The 13,058-nt window shown below is 38.7% G+C and overlaps 1 protein-coding gene across 1 annotated transcript; it reads right to left on the bottom strand.

Annotated features, from left to right (window-relative positions):
• Positions 1-2,195: 2,195 nt before the first annotated feature.
• ribc2 (RIB43A domain with coiled-coils 2) lies at positions 2,196-12,914 on the bottom strand. The gene is made up of 7 exons (XM_033037546.1): positions 12,540-12,914; positions 11,570-11,651; positions 10,030-10,374; positions 9,776-9,894; positions 3,985-4,212; positions 3,133-3,299; positions 2,196-2,525 (listed from the first exon to the last, which is right to left on the bottom strand). Exons 1-7 carry the CDS (start codon positions 12,654-12,656, stop codon positions 2,444-2,446), a joined length of 1,140 nt encoding a protein of 379 aa, XP_032893437.1. The 5' UTR covers positions 12,657-12,914; the 3' UTR covers positions 2,196-2,443.
• Positions 12,915-13,058: the final 144 nt, after the last annotated feature.

The following is a 13,058-nucleotide window of genomic DNA, read 5'->3' as shown; positions in this document are numbered from 1 at the left end:
AGCAGCAGAACACAACAAGACACAATAAGTAAAAATTTAATAAATCTCATCTTTAAAATTTAAATTGTTCTTATATTTTAAGTCATTCACATTTTAAACTTTAATAAAACCTTTTTGCACTTTTAATGCCGTGTGTTCTTCATCACAATAGAACCTAATAGGCAGGAATGGCTGCTCTGTGGGAGAGCCACTAAGAGTGCATGGGGGGGAGGTTGTTTGGAGATGCACTGAACGTGTGGGAGGGGAATGGCAAGGAGCAGAGTGGGGGGGGGGTGAAGGTAGCTGGGGTGACTGAGTGAACTGCCAGCGTACCAGGCGTGAGTGACTGCACTGCCAGCCCACGAGCCGTGCGTTAGTGAACTGCCAGCCCACCAGCTGTAAGTGACTGAACTGCCAGCCCAATAATCCATTCAGTCCACCCTCTTCCCCCTTCTCTCTTACAGACTGTCACCTGTTGTGGGCAGAATTTCTGGCAGTTTCTCAGCCGCCAGCCTGACAGGTCCGAGTGATTGTACTGCCAGGCCTCAGTGACTGAGCTGCCAGCCCTCAGTGACTGTGCTGCCAGCCCAAAAATCAATTTGGCCCACAAATTCCATACTAGCCCTCTGGAAATCAGTACCTTTGGCCCCCAACACTCATACTAGCACAACACTCATACTATCCCCCCCCCCCCCCCCCCCCCACCCCCCACCACCACTGGCCAGCAATATTGGAATTGGTGGAGAGGTGGAATATTGTGTTAGGTGTCCAGCCTTCCCGTGTGATGCCGGGACCCAACGGGTCCCACTTGGTCTAGTATATTACTAAATATGTATCTGTGAGTACCTGTGGCTGAATCCTACTGGTGTCCAACATACATTTAGTGCTTTTAACCAAGGGCTAACTTCTCCAGCTATATGCAGGTTAGAGTTAGCACTAAGAGTTAAAGGAATCAAGGGATATGGGGGAAAAGCAGGAATGGGGTACTGATTTTAAATGATCGGCCATGATCATATTGAATGGCAGTGCTGGCTCGAAGGGCCGAATGGCCTATTCCTGCACCTATTTTTCCATGCTTCTGTGTTCAGTAGCAGGTTACCAGGATACACATAATGGCACCTGTCATTTTTGGTGATATCAATAAGTTCACTGACATACAGAAAAAGGTGGTGATTAACCACATAAAAGGTATAGATATAGTCAGATTCCTGTCTGAAGGAGAAAGTGGGAGAAAATTGAGAAAATACTAAATTGGCTGAATGCAATGTAATAAAAAATACCACGGGCACTTCATAACAAATTGAATGGATGACTAATGGACAGTGTTGAATTTCATGTTTGATTTGAGATTAGAAATCGTAATGGGAGCCATAAATCCTGTGCTGGATTTAGACAAGATATTAAAAAGTAAATGTACTAATGGATTGCAAATAAATTTAAAGATTAATCTTTATTACTGAGAATATGGACTTAGAAACAAAGGCATGTGACTATATCTGGTGACAGAAGGAAAGGGATATGTTTATGTTACAATAGAAGCTGGCATTAAAATATACTGGTGAGACAAATGAATGATTACTTCATGTGTCAGGGACACTTATCAGGTCTGACAAGAATTTGCAATGTTTTTCTTCAAGTTTATACAGACATAGCATCATTCCTCTGTAATGGAATATGTGCGCATGGTTGCCAATGTGTTTAACAATGAAATTAAAGGGAAATTCTTTGAACTTTTAAAAGAATAATGAACAATTGAGTATTTCACATATGGTAATTTTCATATTGGAAAATGCAGAGACATTACTAACATCTGCCTTGCTGTCAAGTTATGCAGATTTTACACTCCTAAATTTTCCACACTGCACCACAGCAGAAGATTTACAGTACATGCCAGAATGGAAAGTATGCAAACTCGCCACATGACATTTACTCTGTAAAATTCCGCAGTTTATTGGTGCTTTACAAAGCAGCGGATATTTTAGGAAATAATTCTTTGTCAAAAAACTGCAATTAAAAAATGTGATTCTTGATATTTTTATAAATACTTCGGAAAACATGACCAATGTTAGAAACACATTAATTTACTTTAATCCTAATCTGTTGACAGCAGAAACAAGTTGGATAGAGGCAGCTGTTTAGCACCATTTGATTGCCAACTGACAGACAAGATCAACATTATAGTTTATAGTAAATGGGTTTTTATACAGCAGAAGATCTGATTTCCAAAAGTTAAATTAAAAGTTTTTATTTGTGGTATTAAAAGTTTCCAAATATCATATGGAAAACAACAAAATAACAGCAGCCGTTCAATTTTTTTCTGTTATCTCTGGTTAATATGGCAAACCATTCAAATGCTAAATTTGAGTATTTGTTTTTAACAGCAAAGTATGATTTATAAGAAACAAATCTAAATCGGTCTTTTAAATATATACGTGTGTAGCAAATGTCAACATTTTCTTCCATTTTAGCGGCTGGTTGTGTTGAACTGTTCAAAATATTTAGCAGTTGGAACATTCACGTAGACTTCATTTTTCAAAAATCTCTCCCTGAAAACAAAATGCAATAATAATTCAATTTTATGCATGTGCCATTTGTCCACTGAGTTAATGTTTAAAGATTCATCCCCAATTGGAAATAACTAGCACACTATAAAGTCTTTCCAGGATAATATGCCCTGTCTCAGAAATTAATTATATTGAAGTTAATGGACTGAATTCTGGAGGAAAAATCCAATGCCCTTTTATAACTACGTTACACAACCAGGAATGAAGTTGGTTGATAAAGATGGTTTGATGGTAAAGAATGGCATCCAGGGAGAGCTAACTGTCTGGATACAGAATTGGCATAATGGAAGGAAGTAGAGGGTCTATTCCGAGGTTGTTTTCACACTACATTCTATTCACTTATCCATGACATTCATTCCACGCTGATAGTCACTGTGAATTGGTCCTAGCAGTAAAATCAGGGGAAGTTGATGGAATGTTGGAATAATTAAATGGGATTAATGTGGAATTAGTTTGATGTTTGGTGTGGACTCGATGAGCCAAATAGTCCATGACAATTGTTTTTGTACACTCTACAATAAACTCTCCAATAAACATGAGGAGAAAATAATCAACCTTTGTATTCTTAAAGTAGACTTAAACCACTCACCGTTCTTTATGGTCCTTACACAGCAGCATGTTCTGGCAATCCACAGCTTTCCGGAGCTGCCTCTGTACTCGCTTCTGATGCCGTTCAAGAAGCACAGCTGCTCGGGCATCATTGATCCGTCGCCTGTCCCATTCTGCATTAACCTGGCGTTCTTCTTCCTCCAGTCTCTATATATAAAGAAAAATATATACATTGTTCTCTTTCTCAGTGAAGTTGTTTGCACATCGTAATTTTTTACATCAATAGTGAATGGAATTTCTGCATTCACCTCCGTTTTATTTTATACGTTACAAATGATTTTAAAAATCAGCATTAAATCTCAGTACAATAATATTTGACTGCTTTTGGATATCTCAGATCTGTTAAATTGTACAAACCTAATACATAGTATACATATCACAGACTGGAAGCAACTGTTCTCTAATAGTCTCTGCCAAGTTGTAGGTTTAAAGAACTAAGATACAGGATTTAACATATATATAAACAGAATTTAGTTTTATATATTTAAAAACCTGATTCCATCTCAGTTCTAAGATAGTTGAACCAGTCAAAATGATATGGAAACATGACGATTGGCCCTTAAGGATAGTAAAATCAATCAGGGTGTCTACTCTTGATCACATTAAGTGATCATTGCTGCAAAGATGCCAGCTTGTGTCGGGGCATGACAAGGCAAATCTGGCATCATAATTAAATACCCACTTGAATTCATTATCCAGTATCATACACAACGAATGATACAAATTATAGGAAGCCCCCATAGGAATAGGAAGTTGCCAAAGTCAGTCAGAGTGAACAAAATGAAGGCAATTTACAGGAAATTACAGAATTGGTGACTGCTAATATTGATACCTTTCTTTCCTGGACTTGTTGCTTCTGTCTTCGAATGACATCATCTATTTGATCTTGTGTCATTCCTTTCCAGCGATGTACAATAACATGATTTGGTCCAAAAGCACTGGTTGCCTGTTTTGGGTTTTCTGTTAGCAAATCACTGTGAAGAAGATTTTCAATTTCAACTAAATTATCTTCTTGCTCTTGTTGCTTTTCCAGCTTTTGTCTTGCAGCCTTTTCAGTTGCCTGAACCACAATGGAATGAAATTTGTTGTATCCCAAGAACTTTTTATTACCTCTTCGTAAAACATGTTAGAACCGTGAAGTTTGATTGGCCTCCCTTTCCACCTACTGAAACTAGTATTAACTTTGGCTCATACTATGAAATAGGCAACATCACATGAGCCTGATTTTCCGTTCATTTAAAGTCAACAAAACAAAAAATGGGCCAATACAGTGCAGCCTATTAAATATATTCAATGTTATGCTTCCACCCAACATTAACATTAATCCTTTTTATTTAAGTTCTCTACCAGAAAATAACTTTGTTCCTAAAAATTCTTAAAGCACAACCTCAAATCAGATTGGGGAGGAAATTAGAATAGAATAGAATAGTTTCTTTATTGTCATTGTAACATGAACCATGTACAACGAAATTGTAAAATGTCAGCCAGTCAGTGCACCATTCAAACATTTCTAAAAGCTAACGATACATACAAGGTAAAATATTTAAAAAAAGATAAACAACTAAAATAAATATGTCGCCATCGCATAACTTATCCAGTCAAAATAAAACATTGTATGCACCAACTCCTGACCACAATTTTGTGTGTTCAATTCTCTCCAGAGGAAACCTTTGTGACCAAATTAACCTTTCCTGGAATGCCTCCTAAAACCAAATCAACACTAACAAATGCAGTAATATTAGGTCTACTGCTTGTTCCTGACTCTGCCAAATGCAGATTCTGTTACTTTTCTCATGTTGAACCACAACCTTTCATACAGGTCTCTTAAAATACCATTAGTCATTAACTAAAATGGTGGCTCTTTTTAAACTTAATGTGGAACAACAAAGCTCAGACCAGCGAACTACATCAGCATCTCTACAGTTCTCTTGAACTATGAAACTGCCCTTTGTATTTCCCTTCAAAAAGACAGGGAAACTCCACCATGCTGGTACAAGGCATTAAAATCTGAGAAACCATAGAGATCATTTAAAACTGTTGATGACTGTGTGATAGGCAATGGACAATTGTAAAATGCCCTTTTTGTGGGGAGCGTTTGAAAAAAATTGGATAACATAGTCTGAGTGTGAACAGGTGGTCGATGCTTGGGTGGCACTATTAATACCGAGCAATCATTAAATGGGGATCATTGGACAGTGGGCCAAAGGGCCAGTTTTCATGCTGTATCTCTAAAACTAAACCCTTTAGGTGCTGACATACTCATTCAATTATTGCTTCTGCAGTAATAGTGTCAGCAATACTCCGTTCCTGGCAGTAACAGTTGATCACTGAGTGTAGGATGAGACAATGGAGCAGGACACCTATCATTGAAGAGTCTACTCTCCAAAGAATTTAAGATACCTGATGCTATGTAGACTTCTTCAATTAATAATACATTTGCCAGAAACACAGGATTAAATATGAGGAAACCCTTCTGACGATTAATAACCAATGCACAGTGAAAAAGTGGCTCAAGTTTTCAAAGGATTATCATCAGTGATATATGTGAAATGGTGCAGGAAGAACTTTCGCCGTGCCCTTGCACCTGGATTGCTCTCTTTGTGGAAGTTAGGCTCACCTTCACTCTGAAATGCTGCATCTCTGTCTTTTCTCGCCAGTTGCTATTCACTGCTTCAGCATGGAAGTGTTTATGTGGGCATTAGGGCTCAAATTAATAACCCAGACTTTTTAGTCAAAAGGAGAGATTTCCACTCCCTCTTCATGTCGGTGGTTATGCATCATCATGCGCACTTTCCAATATTCAAACCTATGTCTCCAGATACACACACCCCATGACACCACCTTCATTTGCGATGGCTCCTTCTCTGACTCATCACATTAGTGTACTCTCTAAGCACAGAAACTGTGTGCAGATACAGTGAGAGTAAACACGTATTAAAAAATACTACTAACCTTTGAATATTGGTCACATTAGTCAGAAATATTGCAAGGAGAACCTCAGACCCTGAGACAGACTGTAAAGATCAGCAGAGGCAGGAAGGTAGTAACTGGGGAAAATACAGTGCCCTCCATAATGTTTGGGACAAAGACCCATCATTTATTTATTTGCCTCTGTACTCCACAATTTGAAATTTGTAATAGAAACAATCACATGTGGTTAAAGAGCACATTGTCAGATTTTAATAAAGGCCATTTTTATACATTTTGGTTTCACCATGTAGAAATTACAGCAGTGTTTACACAGTCCCCCCATTTCAGGGCACCATAATGTTTGGGACACAGCAATGTCATGTAAATGAAAGTAGTCATGTTTAGTATTTTGTTGCATATCCTTTGCATGCAATGACAGCTTGAAGACTGCGATTCATGGACATCACCAGTTGCTGGGTGTCTTCTCTGGTGATGCTCTGCCAGGCCTGTATTGCAGCCATCTTTACCTTATGCTTGCTTTGGGGGCTATTCCCTTTCAGTTTTTCTCTTCAGTATATAAAAGGCATGCTCAATTGGGTTCAGATCGGGTGATTGACGGCCACTCAAGAATTCACCATTTTTTAGCTTTGAAAAACTCATTTGTTGCTTTAGCAGTATGTTTGGGATCATTATCTTGAGTTTTAAATTAGTTTTGAGGCATTTGTTTGAACGAGCAGATGGGATGTGTCTATAGTAACACTTCAGAATTCATTATGCTACTACCATCAGCAGTTGTATCATCAAGGCAAGGCAACTTTATTTATATAGCACATTTCATACACGAGGCAGGCTCAAAGTGCTTCACATAAAAACATGTCATACAATAAAATGAAATAATAAAATGAAATAAAATAGAAGAATTAAAATAAAATAAAAGCAAAGTTAAAAATGCATTATAAAAAGTGCAAAAGTTAAAAGTGCAATGTAGTTAAGATTTAGCTGAAAGCTAAAGTAAACATAAAAGTTTTCAGTCTTGTTTTAAAAGTGGTCAAAGTTGAGGCAAGTCTTAAATCTTCAGGAAGTTTATTCCAGCTATTTGTTGCATGGTAACTAAATCCTGCTTTCCCATGTTTTGTATTTACTCTGGGAATCACTAACAGATTGGTCTCAGAAGATCTTAGCGGTCTAAAAGGCTTATATAGTGGAAGCATGTCAGTGATATACTTTGGCCCTAAACCATGTAGTGATTTATAGGTGAGCAGCAGGATTTTGAAATCAATTCTCTGACATACAGGGAGCCAATGTAAGGATTTAAGAATTGGTGTAATGTGTTCAAATTTTTTGGTCTTTGCTAGAACTCTAGCAACAGCGTTCTGAACAAGCTGTAGCTGCCTGACAGTTTTTTTCGGAAGACCTGCAAGGAGACCGTTACAATAATCTAGCCTACTAGTAATAAAGGCATGTACAAGTTTTTCTAAGTCTTGAGCTGACATGAGTCCTCTTAATCTTGCTACGTTTTTGAGGTGATAGTAGGCCGATTTTGTTACTGATTTGATGTGACTGTCGAAATGTAAATCTGAATCCATAATAACCCCGAGATTTCTGGCTTTGTTTGAAGTTTTCAGGGACAGAGAGTGAAGGTGTTGAGTTACTTTAAGCCTTTCTTTTTTAGCACCAAAAACAATTATCTCCGTTTTGTCCTTATTTAGTTGGAGGAAATTTTGGCACATCCAGTCTTTGACTTGCTCAATGCACTGGCACAGCAGATCTATGGGGCGACAGTCATTTGGTGATAGCGCTACATAGATTTGAGTGTCATCGGCATAGCAGTGGTGGTCAAAGAAGATAAGTGAGCCAGTATCTTCAGCAGCCATACATGCCCAGGCCATAACACCCCCATCACCGTGTTTCACAGATGAGGTAGTATGCTTTGGATCTTGGGCAGTTCCTTCTCTCCTCCATACTTTGTTCTTGCCATCACTCTGATATGTTAATCTTCATCTCATCTATCCACAAGACCTTTTTCCAGAACTGTGGGTGCTCTTTTAAGTACATCTTGGCAAACTGTAACTTGGCCATCCTATCTTTGCGGCTAACCAGTGGTTTGCATCCTGCAGTGTAGCCTCTGTATTTCTGTTCATAAAGTTTTCTGCGGACAGTGGTCCTTGACAAATCCACACCTGACTCTTGAAGGGTGTTTCTGATCTGTCGGACAGGTGTTTGGGGTTTTTTCTTTATTATAGAGAGAATTCTTCTGTCATCAGCTTTGCGATTAGTACTCTCTTTCTTCTTAATGATGTTCCAAAAGGTTTGGCTGATGTCTATAACAGTTTTATTCTTGTTTCTCAGTCTCATAATGGCTTCTTTGACTTTCTTTGGCCCTCATGTTGATAAACAGCAATAAATGTTTCCATGGAAACGACATGGTTCTATTGTCTAAAGGTGATTGAAAGACCGGAGGAGAGACTAGGTGCTGAGAGCTCCCTTATACCTGCATTAAGGAGGCAATTAAACACACCTGAGCAATTACAAACGTTTGTGAAGCCACGTGTCCCAAATATTATGGTGCCCCGAAATGGGCTGGCTATGTATAAACACAGCTGTAATTTCTACATGGTGAAACCAAAATGTATAAAAATATGCTTTAATAAAATCTGACAAAGTGCACTTTAAACACGTGTGATTTTTTCTATTACAAATCTCAAATTGTGGAGTACAGAGGCAAATAAATAAATGATGGGTCTTTGTCCCAAACATTATGGAGGGCACTGTACATCCCTGCTTAACACCTGCAACCTCATCTCCCAGCTGATAGAGACAAACATATGGAGAGAAGGCAGGAACGGGGTACTGATTGTGGATGATCAGCCATGATCACATTGAATGGCAGTGCTGGCTCGAAGGGTCGAATGGCCTACTCCTGCACCCATTGTCTATTGAGGGCTCGTTGATGGACAAACATTCCCAAAGTAAACCCAATACCTTCAACAGAAAGACTGCTGGAGTTCAAGAAGGTGCCTTACTGTGGGGATAATTATGGATGAATTGTAAAAGCGAGTTCAGAGTGAAGCAAAATTAATGTCTCTCTCTCTCTACGTTCACCAAATATGTACGTTTTCACAAAATATTTGGATGGAAATATAATTCTATCCTACACTGCGCATCTATCTTATTTTAGTTCTTCTTTCCTCACTACAAAATGTTGTTCACATTCACATTTAGCAGTTATGGTAATTCCACTTATCATTAAACTTTTGCTTTTTTTCTTCTTCACTTCAGAAGCTATTAAGATTACAAAAGTTCTCCTTAACATCCAAATGATCTATTGGCATTAATTAATTAATTGATTGATTGATGCTCTGCCTTAATTCACATTTGCCAGCATTGCCATTCATTGGTGACCATGTAACCCAAGATGGGCATTCATGGAACTTTACTTTCCAAAACATGGTCAAATTATTGGCAATGATGGAGCCTTTAATGGAGTCCTGTACGATGTAAATCCAAACCAAGTAGATTAATTACTAGGTCGCAACAAAGTGCATTGAAGTGCAGAGGAAGATAACTTTTCTCTTCTCTCTTTGTATTTAAAAATATACCTTCAGAAGTATAGCATTTTTATGAATTGGAAGGGCATGGGACCATGCAATGTAAATGCACGGTGTACTCCTGATCTGCTTGCTTGTTCAAATACAAAGAAATAAAGGTAAAACCTGGGCCCAATTAAAATCTTTGGTTGTTATAGTAACAGCTCTCCTTGTGTCTTCTTCCATTTGTTGCAAGTCACAAATTCTTCGGTCCAAAGTTATTCTGGTGTTATCATACAATCTATCTGGTAACAAAAATGGAAAAAGATAAACAGCTTATCTTTTGAACCAGATTTTTCTTGACATAGTCTATATAACAATAATCAATGATATCACTGGATATTAATTGATATCAATCGGTGAATTTTAATTCTACCAACTTGCAAACTTCTGGTCTTCCAAAGCATTCTTCAATTCGTTTTGCTGTGCAAGTGACCATTCCCTGATTTGTTCCTGTTGACGTCTAATCCTTTCTTGTTGATTTATGTCTTCCCCAGTAAACTTCTGAATGCTAGATACAGTGCAGCGAGGATCAGTGTCTGAAATTCGGGCAGGAACATCTTTTTTTAAGGCTTGCGGATCATTCAGATCAAACTCACGACGTGTTTCAGGCTTCTGATAGCATATACGGTATTCAGAAACAGCCTTGTTTATGTTAATAACTTCATGTTTGTGCCGATCATCGAAGAGGCACATTGTTTGGTCATGTCGAATCAAATCTTTAGCTGCAGCAAAACACAAGAGGAAGTAATGTTACATCATCTGTTGGCTGTTTGTTCATAAGAGAATAGCAACAGAAAACTCAGAAAATATCTTTGTGAATATATTTAAAAATTCATGTTCTTCATTTACAATGTTTTAAAATTCAGTGTTTTGATATCTAGACTCTGAAGTAGCCCATTAGATTTAATTGGGCAAAGTAGGCAGAGGAGAACTTCTTCAAAGTAGGCAAAGTATGCATTTAATTGGGCAATCACATGGCTGGCTCAGTTGGAAATTTAATTGTGTGTACAGATTCAAATCGCCAAGTTAAATGTTAATAGGTGACATTTTAGGTTGGACCCTTCTTCAGACTCTTCTTCAGACCTGAAACATCGTCTATCCATGTCCATCAGAGGTAACGCCTAACCTGCTGAGTTACTCCAGTACTTTGTGTTTTACACATTCCAGCATCTGCAGTTCCCTGTGTATTGAGGTTAAATAGAGATTGATTATAATGACCCACAGTTTGAATAGTCATTAAATATTGTTTTCCGGATTCAAAGCGTAGCAACTTGATGAATCACTGGTAAAATGTTCAGGCCAATGAAACACTGTTCAAAGTCATTGCTTTGTTCCAATCCCTCTACTCTTTTTATATAAATAAACATTTAGCCTTCATTTTTTCTCAGAAATGTCAGCGTTATTGGGATGTTGGGTTGGACGTGAGATGAAGTGGGAAAAAGAGAGGATCAAACTCACACAAATTATCTGTGTAGGTAATTCCCAACAGATTCCTTACTTTTTCATCAGACATAAACTCTGAATTGGGTAGAAGTACGGACTGATTAATTTACCTGGTCTTCATTCGCACGATTGCGCGAGCTAAGAGTGAATTACAAAACACCAGAGGATATCTGCAAGATGGAGGAATGTGTGTAATATTATGCCAGATCCTAGTAAATTTTTTAAAGTTTTGAAGCAATACAGTTCTGCTTTTTTGCATGCATTTGTCACATTTCTCTTTTAGAAAATGAATTTCAAAGTTGTTTTCTATTTTACAATAGTTTGCGAGCAACCACAGAGAAGATTTCTTATCTATTATGGCCATTTACTTGCAAGCATTTAATTGGAGCTTACATGTAGCACTTTCGTCATCTAATCATTTAGATCTAATCTTGAATTATTTTGCAGTACACTGGTAGTATTTTGGAAACTTACCAAAGGCAATGTGTTTTCTAGCCTCGGTCTCGTCCTGAATTTTCCTATCTTGGATTTGGGCATCCAATGCCTGCTGATCAATCTTTTAATGATAAAAAAACATACATTTACAAATAATTATATGTCATCATCTTCGTTGAAAACATTAGCGATGCAGTGGTGCTGGTTTCCAACAGGAACGGTGATGGACGCACCACACATCTCTGTCCTCCAGTTCCTGCGAACTTCTGCCGCTGGAATTATAGGATTTTGGTGTGTGTGCGCTTTATCATCATTCCTTACAATGCTGTGTACGACAGTGATCGCAACTTCTACTGAAGTGTGGATGGCTCACTCGAAGCTCTTCCACCCATTGACAGGTCTTGTTTTCGGTCCTGCTGGGGGTCCACAGTCCCCTCCTCACCTGGCAAACCAGGTGGGGGAGACGGGTTAGTCGCCGACTATCCGACCATGGAGCAGGTAGCACGGGATTACATGGTACCCGTGGGCGGGGGGAACCCCCCCCCCCCCACTCCCCCGAACCTGATATTATATGAATTCTTTCAAATTACATATTTTCTGATAACATTTCTTGGTCTTATCATGTGTTTACAGCAGACCAAACAGCAAATGCTTTGAAAAGAAAGCAGTTTTTAAAAATAAAATCAAACATTAACTGGTGATGACAAAATGTGTATATTGTGTCCTCCAGAAACTTTATATAACCCTCCACAAATTGTTTATCTATATGTCTGAAAGTCATAGAGCTACACAGCATGGAGGCAGGCCCTTCAGCCCACCTTACCCATGCTAACCAAGTTGGCATTCAGGGCTAGTCCCCTTTGCCAGCATTTAACCTATCACCCTCTAACCCCTTCCTATCTATATACCTTCCACACTTTTTCTGACAAATTACATATCATTGTAAACTACTAATTCCAATTCCACATAATTATAATTTAAAGGTGAATACATATTTTTTCATACTTACCCCAATTGTTCTGACTCTGGTATTAAAAATTCTATTCTGCCTCTGAACTTCTTCATCTCTTCTTCGCGCAAGTATAGACGCCTCTTTCGAATCCACCAGATCATCCAGTTTGTGCATCTTGTAGAGTTTGAGTTGGCTTTGTTTATTCTCGCAAGCCTATGAATGACTCACAAACCCGAGTGAACAAAGCACCGTTTTACATTTTTTGTAATTCAAAATTAAAGAGGTGAAACAATCTTTATAAGCAAAACTTTCCAGTGACAGGTAATTTATTGTCTGCGCCGGTACAGGTCAGTGGACATTTGCCTCGTTTCTCTCCTCTGGTATCCCAGGGTTTTAGCAGCAACCTGTGTGACCACAGCGGTTGCTAGGCGACCGGAGAAAGGGACGCGAGATCTTGGACACTCTCGCGATGCTTCGTCGGCTTGTTCTCGCGACGTTTCCTCCCGCGTTTTTACCGCGGGCGCGGCGAGGACGCGACGCCATTTGCAGGGTCGTCGTCGTCGTGGTCGTGGTCGT

Source organism: Amblyraja radiata, chromosome 19, assembly GCF_010909765.2.
Source record: "Amblyraja radiata isolate CabotCenter1 chromosome 19, sAmbRad1.1.pri, whole genome shotgun sequence".
In the NCBI taxonomy this organism is placed as follows: domain Eukaryota; kingdom Metazoa; phylum Chordata; class Chondrichthyes; order Rajiformes; family Rajidae; genus Amblyraja; species Amblyraja radiata.
The sequence above is the reverse complement of the archived record's forward strand: the minus strand, read 5'-3'. Positions and strand labels throughout refer to the sequence as shown.

Bases quoted from the DNA above. Each gene is read 5' to 3' on its own strand.
- ribc2 (XM_033037546.1), bottom strand. From the start codon at position 12,656: ATGCACAAACTGGATGATCTGGTGGATTCGAAAGAGGCGTCTATACTT. The intron at 11,652-12,539 runs GTAAGTATGAAA...TATCATTAAAAG, and splicing joins CCAGAGTCAGAACAATTGGG to ATTGATCAGCAGGCATTGGA. The intron at 2,526-3,132 runs GTGAGTGGTTTA...TTTTGTTTTCAG, and splicing joins TGTAAGGACCATAAAGAACG to GGAGAGATTTTTGAAAAATG.